Source organism: Equus przewalskii, chromosome 12, assembly GCF_037783145.1.
Source record: "Equus przewalskii isolate Varuska chromosome 12, EquPr2, whole genome shotgun sequence".
Classification (NCBI taxonomy): Eukaryota; Metazoa; Chordata; class Mammalia; order Perissodactyla; family Equidae; genus Equus; species Equus przewalskii.
The window spans coordinates 25,222,499-25,237,508 of NC_091842.1; the positions used below are offsets into that span (position 1 = coordinate 25,222,499).

A 15,010-nucleotide genomic window follows, 5' to 3' on the forward strand; every position below is an offset into this window, starting at 1 on the left:
TTTACTAAAAGGCAGAGATAAAAAGTACAGAACACCAATCTTTAGAGAACAAATTTATTTTGATTTTTCTGAAAATATCAGGAAGTATGAAAAACAAGCTGAATATCTGGCCACACCAAAAGCAAAATACAAGTTAAAATAACCTTGAGAAATCACGTTTAACCTCAGAGAAACATGTTTTAAAATACCAACTTTCCCTCTCCTCCCTCCGGAGAGCAGAACAACTCTACTAAACCACTACACGGAAGCCGCACTTTTTTAACTGACAATTTTTTAAAATAAAAATTAAAAGAACAAAAAAAGCACTCGATCCCCATCCCCTCATTTATAACACGGTCAACAGTCAGTGAAAATAAACACTTGGTAAATCTGAAAACAAACCTTTCAATCAAGCAAGCATTCCAACAGAACACAGCCCTGCTGAGAGCTGGGGAAGAACAGCTTTTGTCACACTCAGATCTTACCAAACATTAATAAATACAAAAGGGGATTAAAAACAAATTAGTAAGTCAAAATCTTTCTGCAGAGTAGCTGCTGTCATAAAGTAAAAGGAGCCCAGTTTCACAGAGCTCTATGCTCTGTAAGCAGATGGCCAATCTTATTCCCTAAGTCTCACACTATCAAAATAAAAGTATCTTCGTCTTGGAGCAAGTCTGAAGGCACCAAAATCCGATCCTTCATATGACACTTACAACGCTCTTATCACCTTTTCAAGATGACTTCAACCTATTAAGAGTTAACTTTTTCCCTTAAAGATTGGCACCTGAGCTGACAACTGTTGCCAATCTTTTTTTTTCTTCTGCTTTTTCTCCCCAAATCCTTCCAGTACATAGTTGCATATTTTAATTGTGGGTCCTTCTAGCTGTGGCATGTGGGATGCTGCCTCAGCATGGCCTGATGAGCGGTGCCATGTCCGCACCCAGAATCCGAACCAGTGAAACCCTGGGCTACCGAAGCAGAGCACAGGGCCGGCCCCAAGAGTTAACTTTCTAAATATCTAAGATAGATAAAAAAGTTCCAGCCTTAACTGCATTAGCAAGGCCGTTTACTCTCTTTGCCCTTCCCAAATCCTTCTAGTCTGGTTTGCCAAGCCAGAACAATAGCTAGGATAAAAATATAGGCCCATGTTCACTAGCCATTATATAAATATAGTCACTGATGCAGGAAGACTTAACATTTATAATACCTCTGAACTTCTTAAAATTTAAGAATAAACCCATCCCCAAAAGCTAACTTCACAGCCCCTGAAGATTCTCAATCTGGACATCTTATTTTGCAGCCCTCTTGGGTGTCTGTCTCTTCTAGCTTTTTTCAGTAGTTTTACCCTGAAGGAACCCATGAAAAACGTTCAAATTAAGGGAACCCTCATGGCATGTGACTGTGAGCACTAAGTTGAAGGATACTCTATTTTTTCTTTTTGGTGCGGAATTTTTGCCCTGAGCTAAGATCTGCTGCCCATCTTCCTCATTTTTGGTTGAGGAGATAGCTTTGAGCTAACATCTCTGCCAATCTCCCTCTATTTTTTTCTATGTGGGTTGCCACCACAGCATGGCTTGACAAGCGGTACAGGTCCACACCTGGGATCCGAACCTACAAACCCATGCAGCTGAAGCAGAGTGCACAGAACTTTAACCACTTGGCCACCAGGGCCAGCCTCCTGAAGGATATTCTTGTTTCACAGAAATCCAGAACTGTCAGACTAGGACTCAGAGTTCCTTCTCTTCTCTCAAAGACAAAATCTCACGCTGAGAAGATTTAGAGAAAGGGTTCTTACACAGTCACACACCAGTGTTGGGAAAAGGAGGGGAAATGCTATTTAATTTGGTTTTGCAGCTCTTCAAGTTTTACTAAGGCTTGAGGCTTGTTGCTATCATTCTTCATCTCAAGCCCAAGTGGCTGTGGAAACATTTCAAGAGTTCCTCTGGCAACGTGATTGTTCCAAAGACTCAGCTTCTTTTTTCATCTAAGAATTTTGTCACTTTTAAGAAAAAACATTTTCTCCATGACCTTGCAGAATCTTGTCCATACAATGAAATATATCTGCTAAATAGACTAGTTTCTGTAGCCATTCTTCATCTGCAAAGCATTCAGCAAAGTGTGGCCTAGTGCTTTCTTGTAAGGACTCTGGGATATATCCTGTTGAGAACGCTTCCTCTGGTAAACTACTGGATTTCTGTATGGAGGAGAGTCAGGGGCTCTTCATGCAGGTTTTAGTTTTTGGTTTTTTTAGAACATTCTTACATAAATGGGTCTTTAATAAAGTTAACCATTTTTGTAGCATTATTCAGAACTTTCTTCATTTCGTCTCCAAGTTTTTTATATTAGCATCTCTCTGTGAAGAAAGCAGCATGCTGTAACGTCAACAGTAGGATTTCCTTTTATTAAAATGAGGCAAAACTTGTCATGGAATGAAGCACTAATGGGTCACCAGGAGTATAGATGACAAATCTTTGGTTTTCAAATATGGAGACTCATTAAATTTATATTGGCCTTTATTTCGGGGACAGTCCTAGCAGCAGAAAAAGTTTTCCTAACTTTCAGCACCATTTACAAATTTTACAAATGCTACAGCATGATAAATATTTGTGAAACCTGTTGACTCATCAACCCAGATAAAGAAGCTGCTGCTTTTCAGTTAACTACACAAAACCTCTCCAGCATCATGTGACGTAAGCCAATTTATTAAACTGAGAATAAAGTCTCTTCAATTTCTTGTACTGTTTCTTGCCCCAGCATTTTAATGTTAGTATTATTAGATTCTTACCAACTAGGTGATTTTTCTTTTCTGGAATAAGTTCTGCTACTAAATAATTTGCTTCCTAAACCTTTTCACTGGATATGATTTTTTGAACAAAAGCTTTACTGTTTTGATATTCTAAAGCCATTTAAAAGAATCAACACCTTTACTTATCAAATGGCTATGATTACAACTATGTTACAACTGCTGGAGCAAATGCTAGATTTGTACGTTGCATTCCACAGATGATGTGCAATGGAATAGGACAGCCTGGATTACGAGTCTATATAACCATAGGGAAGTAGCTTTCATTGTAAACAAAGAATTTCTTTGTGTCCTTTGTAGCACTACTATACCATAGTAACTCAGAATACTGTAATTCTTCATCATTAACCTTATCAGAAATATCTGTGGTTCTATACCTAGAATGGTTCTCTTCTATACCACACTTTGCCTTCAAAAACTGCAGCAGTGGACTGTCAGATCTGTTTGTAGCAAACAAATGTTGACAAAATATAAAAATAGGCATAACAACTAAACAAGAAAATTGCAAAACGTACAAAAACCTCACAAAACAATTCACTTTAACCTATATGACCAATGTTTTTGCAAGTTTACAACAAAGTGGCAGAGGACAGCTGAGTTACAGCACACAAAAATTCTTTCCTTAGAATGAAAATTTCCCTCTGGGTTTATCTTTCACAAAGCTTGTTCACGCCCATTAAGTCAGTTGGCAGTGCAGAAGGGGAGGCGGGAGAAGACAATCATGAGGGACAAGCCATTGTCATCCTCCTACCACTCTCCCCTCCATGCAAGTGTTCACCAATTATCCACAGCTTCTCCTAGCTCACCGAAATGCATGTGGGCTGACTGCACGCAGTCACACCGGGCAGAAAAGATCTCTAACAAAACTGTTAACAGGGCTGCTCAATCACTGTTCACTACTGTGAGCACAGCATTATGCAGCACACACAGCTCAAAAATGATATTTTCAGTCACAATCTTATATGGAACCCCAGGAACATCTCACAGAACCCCAGTTGAGAAACCCACCTCCAATACCTAATGATGCTTTTTCACGAGAGGCCATTTTCACTTGACTCAGATCCTTCTGTGACTTGACTTCCAAGTTCAGGCTTAGCTCCGCCCTCATTCACCACCTCAGTCTCAGATATTGGTTTTGTCTGCTCTGGCTCCTCCCTATTCTCTGGTACTACCTGTGGGTTATTTGTTCCTTCTGCAGAGTCATTTTGATGTGATTTGTCACCAGATTCCAATTTAGCTCCATTTCCTGCTTGTGCTGTCTGCTTTGAGTTAAGCTGTGATGGGTCCTTAGCACTCTTCACCACCTCTTGGAGATTATATTTTCTGAACAACATATAATCTTTCACAACACTCAGGCAACAGACAGCTTTAATGATTTCTACTACCACTGTGTACTGTGGATTGGTAAGATCCACTTTGTTTTCTGTATTTAGGCTGCCTACTATTCCTGTAACAAAAAGAACAGGGAAACACAGTCTGAGAAGGATATATGAAGCTTGACGGATACAAAACAATCTTTCGTCTGTTTGGGACTTGCTAAAGCAATATATATACTAGTTCATTCACAGTATATATACTAATCCACGACATGGACCTCAATCAAATTCCCTGAACTTTTTCTTTTTTTGCTGAGGAAGATTTGCCCTGAGCTAACATCTGTGCCAAACTTCCTCTACTGTACATGGGTCACCGCCTTAGCATGGCTGACGAGAAGTGGTATATGTCGGTGCCCAGGATCTGAACCCCAACTGCCGAAGCGGAGAGCACCAAACTTAACAACTAGGCTACAGGGCTGGACCCCCTGAACTTTTTAAATAAATAAATACAAATTAACTCCTGAGACATTAAGAGTAATACTCTTATTAAGAGAATTTTTTTTCCCAAAGAAAATTCAATCTTGATTTGGAAAAGACTTCTTATCTAACTATCAGAAAATCTCATATCCAACATATTGAAATCAGTTAGGTTGGATATTATTTTGCGGACATTTTAATATACTTGTTCTACACTCAAAAAGTAACCCATAAATTTTTTAAAAAATTCTTAAAAATAAAAACAAATACTTAACATTGCACATCAATGTAAAATCACTAAGAGAAACATACCTGCCAATTCTTTGATAACTTCCTCTCTATTCAAGTGACTGTTATTCCGAGATTTGTAAACTATCTGAAATGTCCCTTTGTTTGGAGCTTTAAACCAGGGTTCCAAAAATGTTTCTGCATATTTCTTCATATCTTCTAAGAAAGCCTTGCATGTGCCTGAGATGGGTAACATTCGTAGAATAACCCGAGTCTTCTTCTTCTTGGTTTTGTACATATCCTGGAGAATATGATGTACCAACTTCTCAGGTTCTAAAATGAAAAATCAGCACAGAGCAAACAAGTAAGACTGTCAGCTCTCAGACATTTTAAAAACCCTTCAAACTTTCTAAAATGAATTCTCATTGGCAGTAACAAAAATTGACAGAGTAGAAGGAATTATCATAAAGAATTAACCACTTCTTCCACCTAATACTTCTTCAGTGCCTACTATGTATTAACACTTTATCTAATATTTGAACTCTTCAGCATTATTACTGCTTTCACTAAAAACAACTGTTCATGAAAACATTGGAATTAACATTCTTGTGATGTCTGATTTATCCAACGACACTACTGTACCGTTGTTTTTCTATAACAATAGCAACTATCAGTAACAAACATTAAATAGTACTTTTACAAAAACAAAACAAAAATCTTCAAGTCACTTCAAAAGATTAATCCATTAGCTAGGTTTGTACAGAAGTCTAGATCCCAGATCATAGAGGAGCTCCAGAACTACAAATTGCACAAGATCACGAGACAGTCCTTAGGCCGCATCCTGACTACATACAAGTCTATTTTGCGCTGCTCAGTGTTTTCAATACTTTTAAATTAGTTAACCATATTGGAAAGTCTAGAAACTTCTCCAGACTTCCAACTTCTTTTGAAAAACCAGGAGATTTGGCCCTACCAGAACTACATTCCCAAATGGCTAGAGCCATTCCAAATCAGCTGGAGTTGAGTAGCAGCTGCTCCTTTTACATAGAACATATACTTCCGTTTTGCCTAAAGTTACATAAGGCTAACGCAGTGTAGAGAGCATGCAATCAAATGATTATTTGGGCCACAACCATGAAGCCATTTTGTAGGCAGTGTTCTGTGAAATAGGGAGATATCCAAATATTATAGGACCAATAATCTTACGGCATATTAGTCAGACACACCTATCCCAAGTGTCCTGATGAAGACTACATTATTTGCTCCACTCTCCACTGACTGGAATCTTCTTAGCCTCATCTCTGTAGATGCCTTAATGTCACCAACTTCTTTCTTCAAAGCAGCCTCCACATCATCTTCTCCCTCACTTCCAGAGGGCTGTTGATCCTTATCTGTAAACTGTTTGCATAAAACCAATAAGCAGAAATGCCACAACAGCTCATGTTAAAAGCTATAATTAACTACCCATGTGAAACCCTCAATGATGGATGGCTCAATAGTGACAATAAAGTTTTTTATTAAGAGACTGAGATATCGCTCCCTCCAAAATGCAGAGTTAAAAGGGAGTTCCCTCAGACTACGGTACACATAATTTTTAAATGTTTTCAAAGGCATCTTGAGAGTCTGGGACAGGGGGCAATGTGCAGCTGATGAATCATTTCAGATCAGATGAATCATTTCAGGGGGAACCTTAATCCCATCACTAGATATCTTTGTGCCTGCAATGACACTCTCCTTTTTGTGAGATTAAACCACACAGCTTTGGAATTGAAAACCCTTACTCCTGTTCTACTGAGGAACAGGGAAGAGAAATACTTCAAGAACTTGCTCTAGGTATCAGCGTATAAAGGACATGCACTTGTTGCCCAGTTCTCTGCCTCACCAATGGAGTTGCCAATCGGGCACTAAAATAACTGTACACATTTATGCAGCCTTTATTATATACCAGGATGTTATTTTATGCACATAAGCAACCTTTTAGCTACCCTTAACAAGTACTATCACTCTCTTTTTTATCTAGCTCAGCAGAATTAGATACGGTGCCCATGCCGAAGTCCCAGAGCTAGTAAACGATAGTACCCGAATTCAAATCCCCTCTGCACTATCCTTCAGCATTTAATTCCTGGGGTGTTCGTGATCAGATCCTAAGCCAAGAACATAATGATTTCCAAACTGTGATGGGACAATTAGATTTTAGGTGGTAAAAGCACAAAAGTTTTTACTTTTTAAATGGTACGTGCATTTGAGACATAACTAGCACTAATACTAAACCCACTATTTCCGAGGCACTACTTAGGACCCACACATTATCACAGCCACGGTGTTCAGATGGTGGTAAGACATGGAAAAAACCAAGAGAAGGAATGAAGTTTAGCCCCGTGAACTTGGACCACCTACTAAACCTACTCGAGCCTCGGTGTCCTCGGGAACGCAACTTCACAAGGATACCGGAAGGAGTACATGTTTTTCGAAGAGCTTCAGAAACACAACGCCTGGGCCGGAGAGAACAATCTATAAATGGAAGCCACTGCGATGAACGATGAGGAGAAAAGCCCCAGGGGCAAGAATTTCCCAGCGCGAGGGGCCGGGAACGCCGGCGAGACCACGCCCCTTCGCCGCCACGCTCCCGAGAAAACTCGCGCATGCGTGTAGAGGCAGCAGGCCTTCCAGCCTACCCTCCTTCTTCAAAGCCCGAGCGGCCGGCCGCCCTCCCCAAGCCTGTACCTTTTCCGGTCCATACATGTCTTCTCCGTATTCGTTGAGCAGACTGTAGGCCTCCTCCACGCATCTGCGCTCGTTCATGTTGCAGGTAATGAGAATGCCCTGTAGCCCGGGTTCCAGCTGCCGCGGCCCGCCGCCATCGCAGCGCCGAGCCCGCTTGGCCGGCACGTAATGAGCCTTGCCTTTGCGCTTCCCGCTGCCAGACTGAGGAGGCTGCTGGACGGGGGTCGCCATGGTGCACGAGAGCTGAGGTTCGCGAGAAACGCCTTCCTCTGTGGTTCTCGGCGTCTTCACCTTTGCTGGCGCGGGCTGGTGACGTCAGACATGTGTGACGGCCTTCCTGATCCCGCCTCCCAGCTTCCTTCCTTGCTGCTAGTCCTAGGGCCGGTCAGTGGCTGGCTCTGGAGAGGGGACTCGAGGCCCACTCCTGTCCCGCCCCTCGCCAGGATTGACAGGCACTTCTTTCACCTCACCACCGGAAGGAGGGGTTTCCCTGGAAAGTGGCCTGAGGAGGGAGGAGGCCTGAGAGCTAACATGCGGGTCTCCCAGTGGATGTAGACCGCGCTTGCGAAGAACAGTGTCATTTACTCATTCAAATTCGTTGATTCATTCAATTAATATTTATTAAGCACCTTTGTGCTAATTATTGTCCTACGTACGGAGGTTGAGACTATTAGCAAAGCGAGACACACTTCGTACTCACGTTGCCCTTGGAGGCAAATGTTTCTTAGAAGTCACTGAGGCCTTCCAAAGCATCCTACTTATTCTTGCTCCGATTGAAATGTGCACATTCGCTAAACATTCCTTTAGTATTCCTCTTGCAGGACTTCAAAGGTACAAAGAAAAACAGGACACGAAGTAGAAGGATCTCATTGATGTGAGAGACTTGACATATTTATTGTATCAGGATGAGAAATATAAAATACAGGGAAACTGGGCCAAACTTCTTAACATTAAGTTGTCACCACGGGGACATTTTAACTTGTAAAATGTATTTGTATTAATACCAAAAATATTGTCTGTGTCAATGTCTTCACACACTTTTATTTGACATTGGTGTCATAACACGTGGTAGTGACATTTTGGCGAATTATTGTTCTAAGTGCACTTGGTTTGGACGGGAAGTCAAATTCCTCACTTCTGAACAAAATCATGAAGAGCCAAAACAGGGTTTGTCCTTTGTTGCCCTAGGAAGGATTACCTAGTCCAGCAACCCCAAAACGTAGAATGGATGGTAGTAGGAAGTCACGAATAAAGAACTTCTTATTTATTGTGAGGCCTGCATGTCTCAGATTCCCATTCTTGTGACTCCCATGAAAAAGTAATGCTGATATGAAGTGATAGTCTAGAACTCCATATACATCTCAAAGAATTTTCACTAACAATAAGGGAAAATATTCCTCTTTTCTCCAATGAAGTATATCTTACCATTTTCTTTTCTTCATACCTGTTCCTGAAATGTTTAAGAACATTGGTCTGAATAGGTAAGCAATCCCCTTACAGTTAACACCATAATATTCCCCATACCCTAAAGTCAGGAATCCAGCTCCTTATACTTCGTGCACTTAGAAGTCAACTTGAACTTTATAAATCCCTCGTGTTGGGGTTGCATCTCTGACAGTGTACTGCTCTTGGTGAGCAAATGCAGGAATATTGTGCATTTTACTGACTTAGGTATTTCAATCTCACACTCTGAGATTTAATTATTATGTATGAAGGAACAAAATATTGAGAGGAAAAGTAATTAGTGTGATGCTGAGCTTCATGGTTAACTTGTTTTTTTCTTCATTATATGTGTAACGTAAAAAATATATATATAAATGTGTGTTTTTTGCATAACTTTCTCTTCCTTTAGGTTCTTTTGCTTACATTACTAGTATTAAGACTGGAGTTCCTGATAGTAAGACGTTAACTGTCCTGTTCCACACTGCAGAGTGAGAGAAATGGAAAACATTCATCTCCCTTTCAGAGTTTCCCTTCCGGCCAACTATGGAAGTGATTTCATAACAAATGGGACACTTCAGGAAGTGTTTTCCAATATGTCTTTATTTAATACCATTATTCTAGGGGATGAAGGAAGAGAAATAACCAGATTATTTGAAAAAACCTACAACTTCACTTGACTGTTTCTAAATGCTTTCAGTAGTGGTAGGAGCTAGGCTGGAAATTGGCATTTCTTTATGTACTTCCAGGTAATTTAAAGGTTATGGTATTCTTTGTCTTCTTGTAATGCTGCTGGCTTGCTTACATGTGGCTTTGTTTTCCTTGTTGACTGTGTGATTTGGAGGAAATTGACTGTAGGATTGTGAAGAGATTTGGATTCAGGAAGCTCTCTTTGTCTTCCAGACCCTGAAGGCTCTCCCAGAGTTTTTACAAGTATCTATGTTCACTTCCTTTCCAACATATAATATTATTACCATTATTTGTTTTGTTTGTTACCATTATTTTTTTATTTGGTATTCTATTGCCAATTTCATTTTTAATTAATGAATTCGTCATTGCTGCATATTGGTCATCTGTATTTATTTCTCAGTAAGTTATTTATTCATACCCTTTGCCAGTTGATTAGTGGGGTTTTTGGAGCTCCTTTTTTAGCATTGATATTAATCATCTGTCTATTTTACGTGTTGCTAATATTTTTTTCTGAGTCTGACTCATCTTTTAACTGTGTTTCTAGTATTGTTGCTAAGCGGAATAGTGTATTTCCTGAGTCTTTGCACATTAGTGTAAATATTTTGTTCTTTTTGCCTTCACTCATGGATGAGAGATTGTCTGGCTATAGAATGCTTATCTGACTCAATTTTGCCCCTCATCTCTGTCCACACACATTGCTCCATTGTCTTCTAGAATTGCAGATGAGCAGTCTAATGCCATTATGACCTTTTTTTCTCTTTCTTCCTAGGTGCCTAGAAAGTTTATTTATTCCTTAAATTCAAAAACTTTCTCAATATGTGTTACAGTAATATTTTTTCTCACTAATTTTGCCTTGTGCATGCTGTGTTCCTTTTGATGATTGGGGCCCTCTTTGAATTCTGGAAAGTTTTTTCTGAGATGTCTTTAAATACTGTTTTTCCCATTTGCTCTATTCTCTCCATCAACCATGCCAATCATTCTCATATTGAAAATCTCTACCACCTCTGGAATCTTCTCACTCATTATTTTATCTCTTTTCCATTATCTCCTTCTTTCTGAAAGAGTTTCTCAAGAATGGCTTCAACATTATTGATTTAATTTCCAGTAGCATAAATTCTGATCTTGATTATTTCTAAGCTGCATTTAATCTCAAGGGAAATTTTATTCTTTTCAAAATATTTCCTCTTTATCTATCTCTATCGTGCCAGCCTCTTCCATTACAGCTCAATTTCTCAACTTATCATGTAATTTTTCATTTCTTGTTTCATAGGGCAGTTTCCTGAATTTTGTTGCAAACACAAACACAAGAGAAGCTTTCTAAAGTATACTTCTGTTTCTTCTAATAGAACTCTTTCAAAGACTCTTCTGACTCTTAAGCTTAACATTTCTGTCTTTAGGCTGTACAATCTTGAAAAACAAAAGACTAAGACATATGGCTGAGATATGTTATTCCCACTTCTGCTTATTCATCAAGGAGCCAGAAATGTACAGCCTTTTCCTATTTCTTATATGTAGTTTTTCCTCAGTTCCCCTGAGTTCCCATCAGGTTGCTGTGTAATCTATTCCTTCTTCCTGCTCTGAAGTTGGAGAACTGTGTGATATGCACAGCCATTAGCCAAATTTCCAGTTTAAAATAGCCGATTATCATTAAACTTTCTAGTTTAAAAAGTCACTTATTATTTAAAATAATAACCTGATCTTTAAGAAGCAATATCATGATACTACTACCCTATTGTCTTTCTACAATATTTAAAACCTATTCCTGGATGGGCTAATTCTGTCTTAATGACTAAAAACCTACAACTTGACCATGGCCACTCTATAGCTCCCTTCCTTCCAAATGTAGATTTCAGCTCACAACTGATGCTGGATGAGGGTTTTAAAAGACTCTGAAGACTCTAGTAAATAGTTTCCATACTGAGAGAGATTTGAATTCCTTTACTCAGATAAAAAAAAGTCTAAGCCTGTGAGATTTCTTGAAATATTTTTCAATAAATGGTTCCACCATTCTACCTGCAGGCTTTAAAGGTTTAACTCATGGAAGTTCTTCCAGTTTTCTAGTAGGTAATGGTGGAATATTCCTGGTTCCTAGTGCTATTGAAATTCTGCATCTCCTCTTGAGTTTTTACATCTAGGTGAGTCTGGGGAATGGCTGATCAGAAGGCACCAGCTTTCTATTCTCATGACTCTGAGTTAAGTAGGTTGTGATTATGTCGCTCTGCTGCATGAAATCCTCCAAGGCTGCCCAACTGTATATAGTGTCAGGTAGAAAAGCCTCTCAGAATAGCATGTGAGCTCTTTCCAATCTGGCACCATCCTATCTTTTCAGATTCGTGTGTATTCACTTCCTGCCATAGATCTCAAACTCTCACCACACTGGACTGTTGATCTCTTTCTCCAAACCTGTCAGGAAACTTCAGACCTTTCTATTTCTGCTCATATACTCTTCCTTCTGCCTGAAATGCCTTGCATTGCAGTGGGAATTCATATTTATTCTTCACAGTGGAACAGAAATAGCATCTCCTTTTTGCAGTATTCCCAGATGATCAAGCAAAATTCATGACACCATTCTCTGTGGATCCATTGCTGTGGTCTAAATGTTGTGTCTCTCCAAAATTCCTATGTTACATCCTAAGGCCCAATGGGATGGTATTAGAACGTGGGGCCTTTGGGAGGTGATTAGGTCATGAGGGCAGAGCCCTCCAGAATGGGATTAGTGCCCATATAAAAGGGGCTTCAGAGACCCAACTAGCATTTGTCTCAGGGAAATTATCTTCTAGGAGATCACTGAATTTTCCCTCCCTTTTATTACCTCTGTTCTCTGCCTCCAGAACCCCAATAAGAGAAAGGGCAGACATCTGTGCTGCTTCACATTTCTCTCCTACATGCCATCATTCTGCCTTTGGCTCTGGTCTGCAAGATTCCATTGACTTTATCACCAGATCACTGACATGTTGTTAACCATCCCCATTCTCTTAGTCAGTCTGTCCACTGAGTTTTGTTAGTGTCAAACATATTTTTAATTCCCAGGCACTCATTTTTGTCCTCTGATTGCTCCTTTTTTGCAGCAGCAGTCTGTTCTTACTTCTGTATGTGCCATTTTCCAATCTCACTAGAGTCATTTATTTTTTTAAATTGTTTTGTTTCTTGAATGATCTTTATTTCCTAAAAACACAATTATTTTACTTGTTAATCTTAACGTGACTCATGTATGTGATTTCTTTTCTTCACGTTTGTGGACCCTTGGCTGTTAGTTCATGTTTGTGAATAAAGATCTAGGCTGTTGAGTAGTGGGAGTTCCATTTGGATTTGCGTAGATCGCTTTGCCAAGAAACTTCTCCCTGGATGAGCCTCTCCTGGTGGGTCTGGTGTCATAACTGGAAAATGAGATTTCAGAGTTGTGGGGGTTGGCCGGCTGTGGAGAGCAAGTCAAAAAAGGGAGGACTTGACTTGAACAGTGAATTATTTTGATGTGTTCCTTCTTGAGAAAAGCTGTGTCACCTCTCCTTTCTCATTAAGGTGCCTGCTGGATGTTCCAGAGTTTCCTCAGACTCTGCTTTGCTTCCCATTCATGGTCCTACACTCAAATGAGGAGGCATCTGCATGTAAGCAGGTCACTTTCTTTAGCGTGCACAGCTTGGATTTCTATGTGGGGGCCAAAAGCCTCTGTTGTCTGCTGTATATATTTGGGAGGAAGGCAGGGAAGAGAGATGGGGTCCAACTAGTCCAGCCTTCCCAGATCCAGTCTTTTAAATCAAATATATTCAGCATAGGTATATCTATATATTGAGCAGTATGATAAGAGTGCAAAAATGGCTGCAAATTTTGTCTATCCTGTATCCATGCCCCTCTGCAATGTGACTTTGGAGCTCCTCCTAGCAAGAGGTGGAGTCTGTTTCTCCATCCCCTTGAATCTGGCCTTGGCCCTGTGGCTTACTTTGTTTAATGGGACTCTAGAAAAGTGACCTGAAAGAGAGACTTGAAAACCACTTGCACACTGGGCATGCTGTCTCTTGCTCCCCTTGTAAAGAAGATAGGTAAAAGGCCAGAAAGTTAAAACCACATTTTTTTCGCATATGCATTCTGAGCTATCAAAAGTAACAGTTCTATGAAGAAGACCAAGAGGATGACAAGAGGCATGTGGCCTATTTGCTTCTGTTGCTCTGACCAACAGCCTGCTAGACACGTAACATGTGACAAAGACTTCCCTAGATTATCTAACCAGCAGCCAACCTACAGCTGACCATGGATGCTTCACAGAGCCCAGCAGAGATGAGCTGAGTTCACACAGATAAGAACTGCCTAGCTGATCCAAATTATGGACAAAATAAAGAGTTGTTGTTTGAGGCCACTATGTTTTGGGGTCGTTTATTGCCCAGCAAAAGCTAACTGATATAAATACCAGTTGTACTAATGTTCCAGGTACTGAAGATACTCTGATAAACAAAGTAGATAAGACCTCTGTCCTCAGGTGAGGAGAAACAAAGAAATGAATGAGTCAGACAACTTCAGAGATTCACACATGCTCTGAAGGAAAGGAAGCAGGGTGATGTGACTGGCTGGGGTTGGGATCTAATTTAGATACTGTGACCAGAGAAGAATGCTTTGAGCAGCTGAAGTTTGAGCCAAGACCTGAATGACAAGGAAGAGCCAACCATGTGAAAGTCTAGAGGTAGATTGTTCCAGACAGGAAATAGCAAGTGCACAGACAGTGAGCTGGGGAGATACTTCACGTGTTAAAAGGACATAAAGAAGGTCAATGAAGCTGGAGTTGGTGAGCAAAGGAGAGAGAGGGGAAAGATGTACAGTCAGGAAACAGACCTTGGGGGAGGACTTGGCCTGTGATTCATTTACCAGTTACTTTCATGCTTGTACCCTGTCTCATCTCTGTCCTGTATGTTTGTGGACTAGGAGCTTGGAGCTCTCAAAGGACCCCTGTGGGAAGGGTCCCTCTTTTCCCCAGCATTTTGGGCTACATCTTTCTGTGATCTGTTTTCATCAGTCAGATCCATCTGCTTTCTGTCTTCTCGGATTTCTTCAAGATGTCCTCCAGCTGACTGCCGTTCTAGTTTTCCAGGATTACTACGGATTCATTCTTTTTAAAATACAAGATGGTTTTTTGGGGCATTTTTAAGGACCTTGGTATATATCAGTCCCCAAATCACCATCTTTAATTGAAATTCTCATATCTCATGTTTAAATTTGGAGCTCTAAGCCCATATTAATCTCCTATCCTCCTTTGTTATCCTATATTTTTCTCTGTTTCTTCTCTTTTCAGCTTGTCTTTACAGTGGCTGGTGAGAGGCCAGCCCTCAATGGGCTCTTTATTCACTATCCAAGAAATATGTCCTGA

At 40.2% G+C, this 15,010-nt stretch overlaps 2 protein-coding genes across 2 annotated transcripts in view; one reads left to right on the forward strand and one right to left on the reverse strand.

Annotated features, from left to right (window-relative positions):
• Positions 1-15,010, forward strand: part of LOC139074901 (leucine carboxyl methyltransferase 1-like) — a 161,791-nt gene that overhangs the window by 84,926 nt on the left and 61,855 nt on the right. The window lies entirely within an intron of this gene.
• THUMPD1 (THUMP domain containing 1) lies at positions 41-7,953 on the reverse strand. The gene is made up of 4 exons (XM_070568370.1): positions 7,528-7,953; positions 6,030-6,201; positions 4,888-5,136; positions 41-4,229 (listed from the first exon to the last, which is right to left on the reverse strand). The coding sequence occupies exons 1-4, from the start codon at positions 7,756-7,758 to the stop codon at positions 3,814-3,816; spliced, it is 1,068 nt and encodes a 355-aa protein (XP_070424471.1). The 5' UTR covers positions 7,759-7,953; the 3' UTR covers positions 41-3,813.

Coding starts and splice junctions, on each gene's coding strand:
- THUMPD1 (XM_070568370.1), bottom strand. CDS start 7,758: ATGGCGACCCCCGTCCAGCAGCCTCCTCAGTCTGGCAGCGGGAAGCGC. Junction 6,202..7,527: donor ACATGTATGGACCGGAAAAG/GTACAGGCTTGG, acceptor TTATGCAAACAG/TTTACAGATAAGGATCAACA. Junction 5,137..6,029: donor CATCAGGACACTTGGGATAG/GTGTGTCTGACT, acceptor TTTTCATTTTAG/AACCTGAGAAGTTGGTACAT.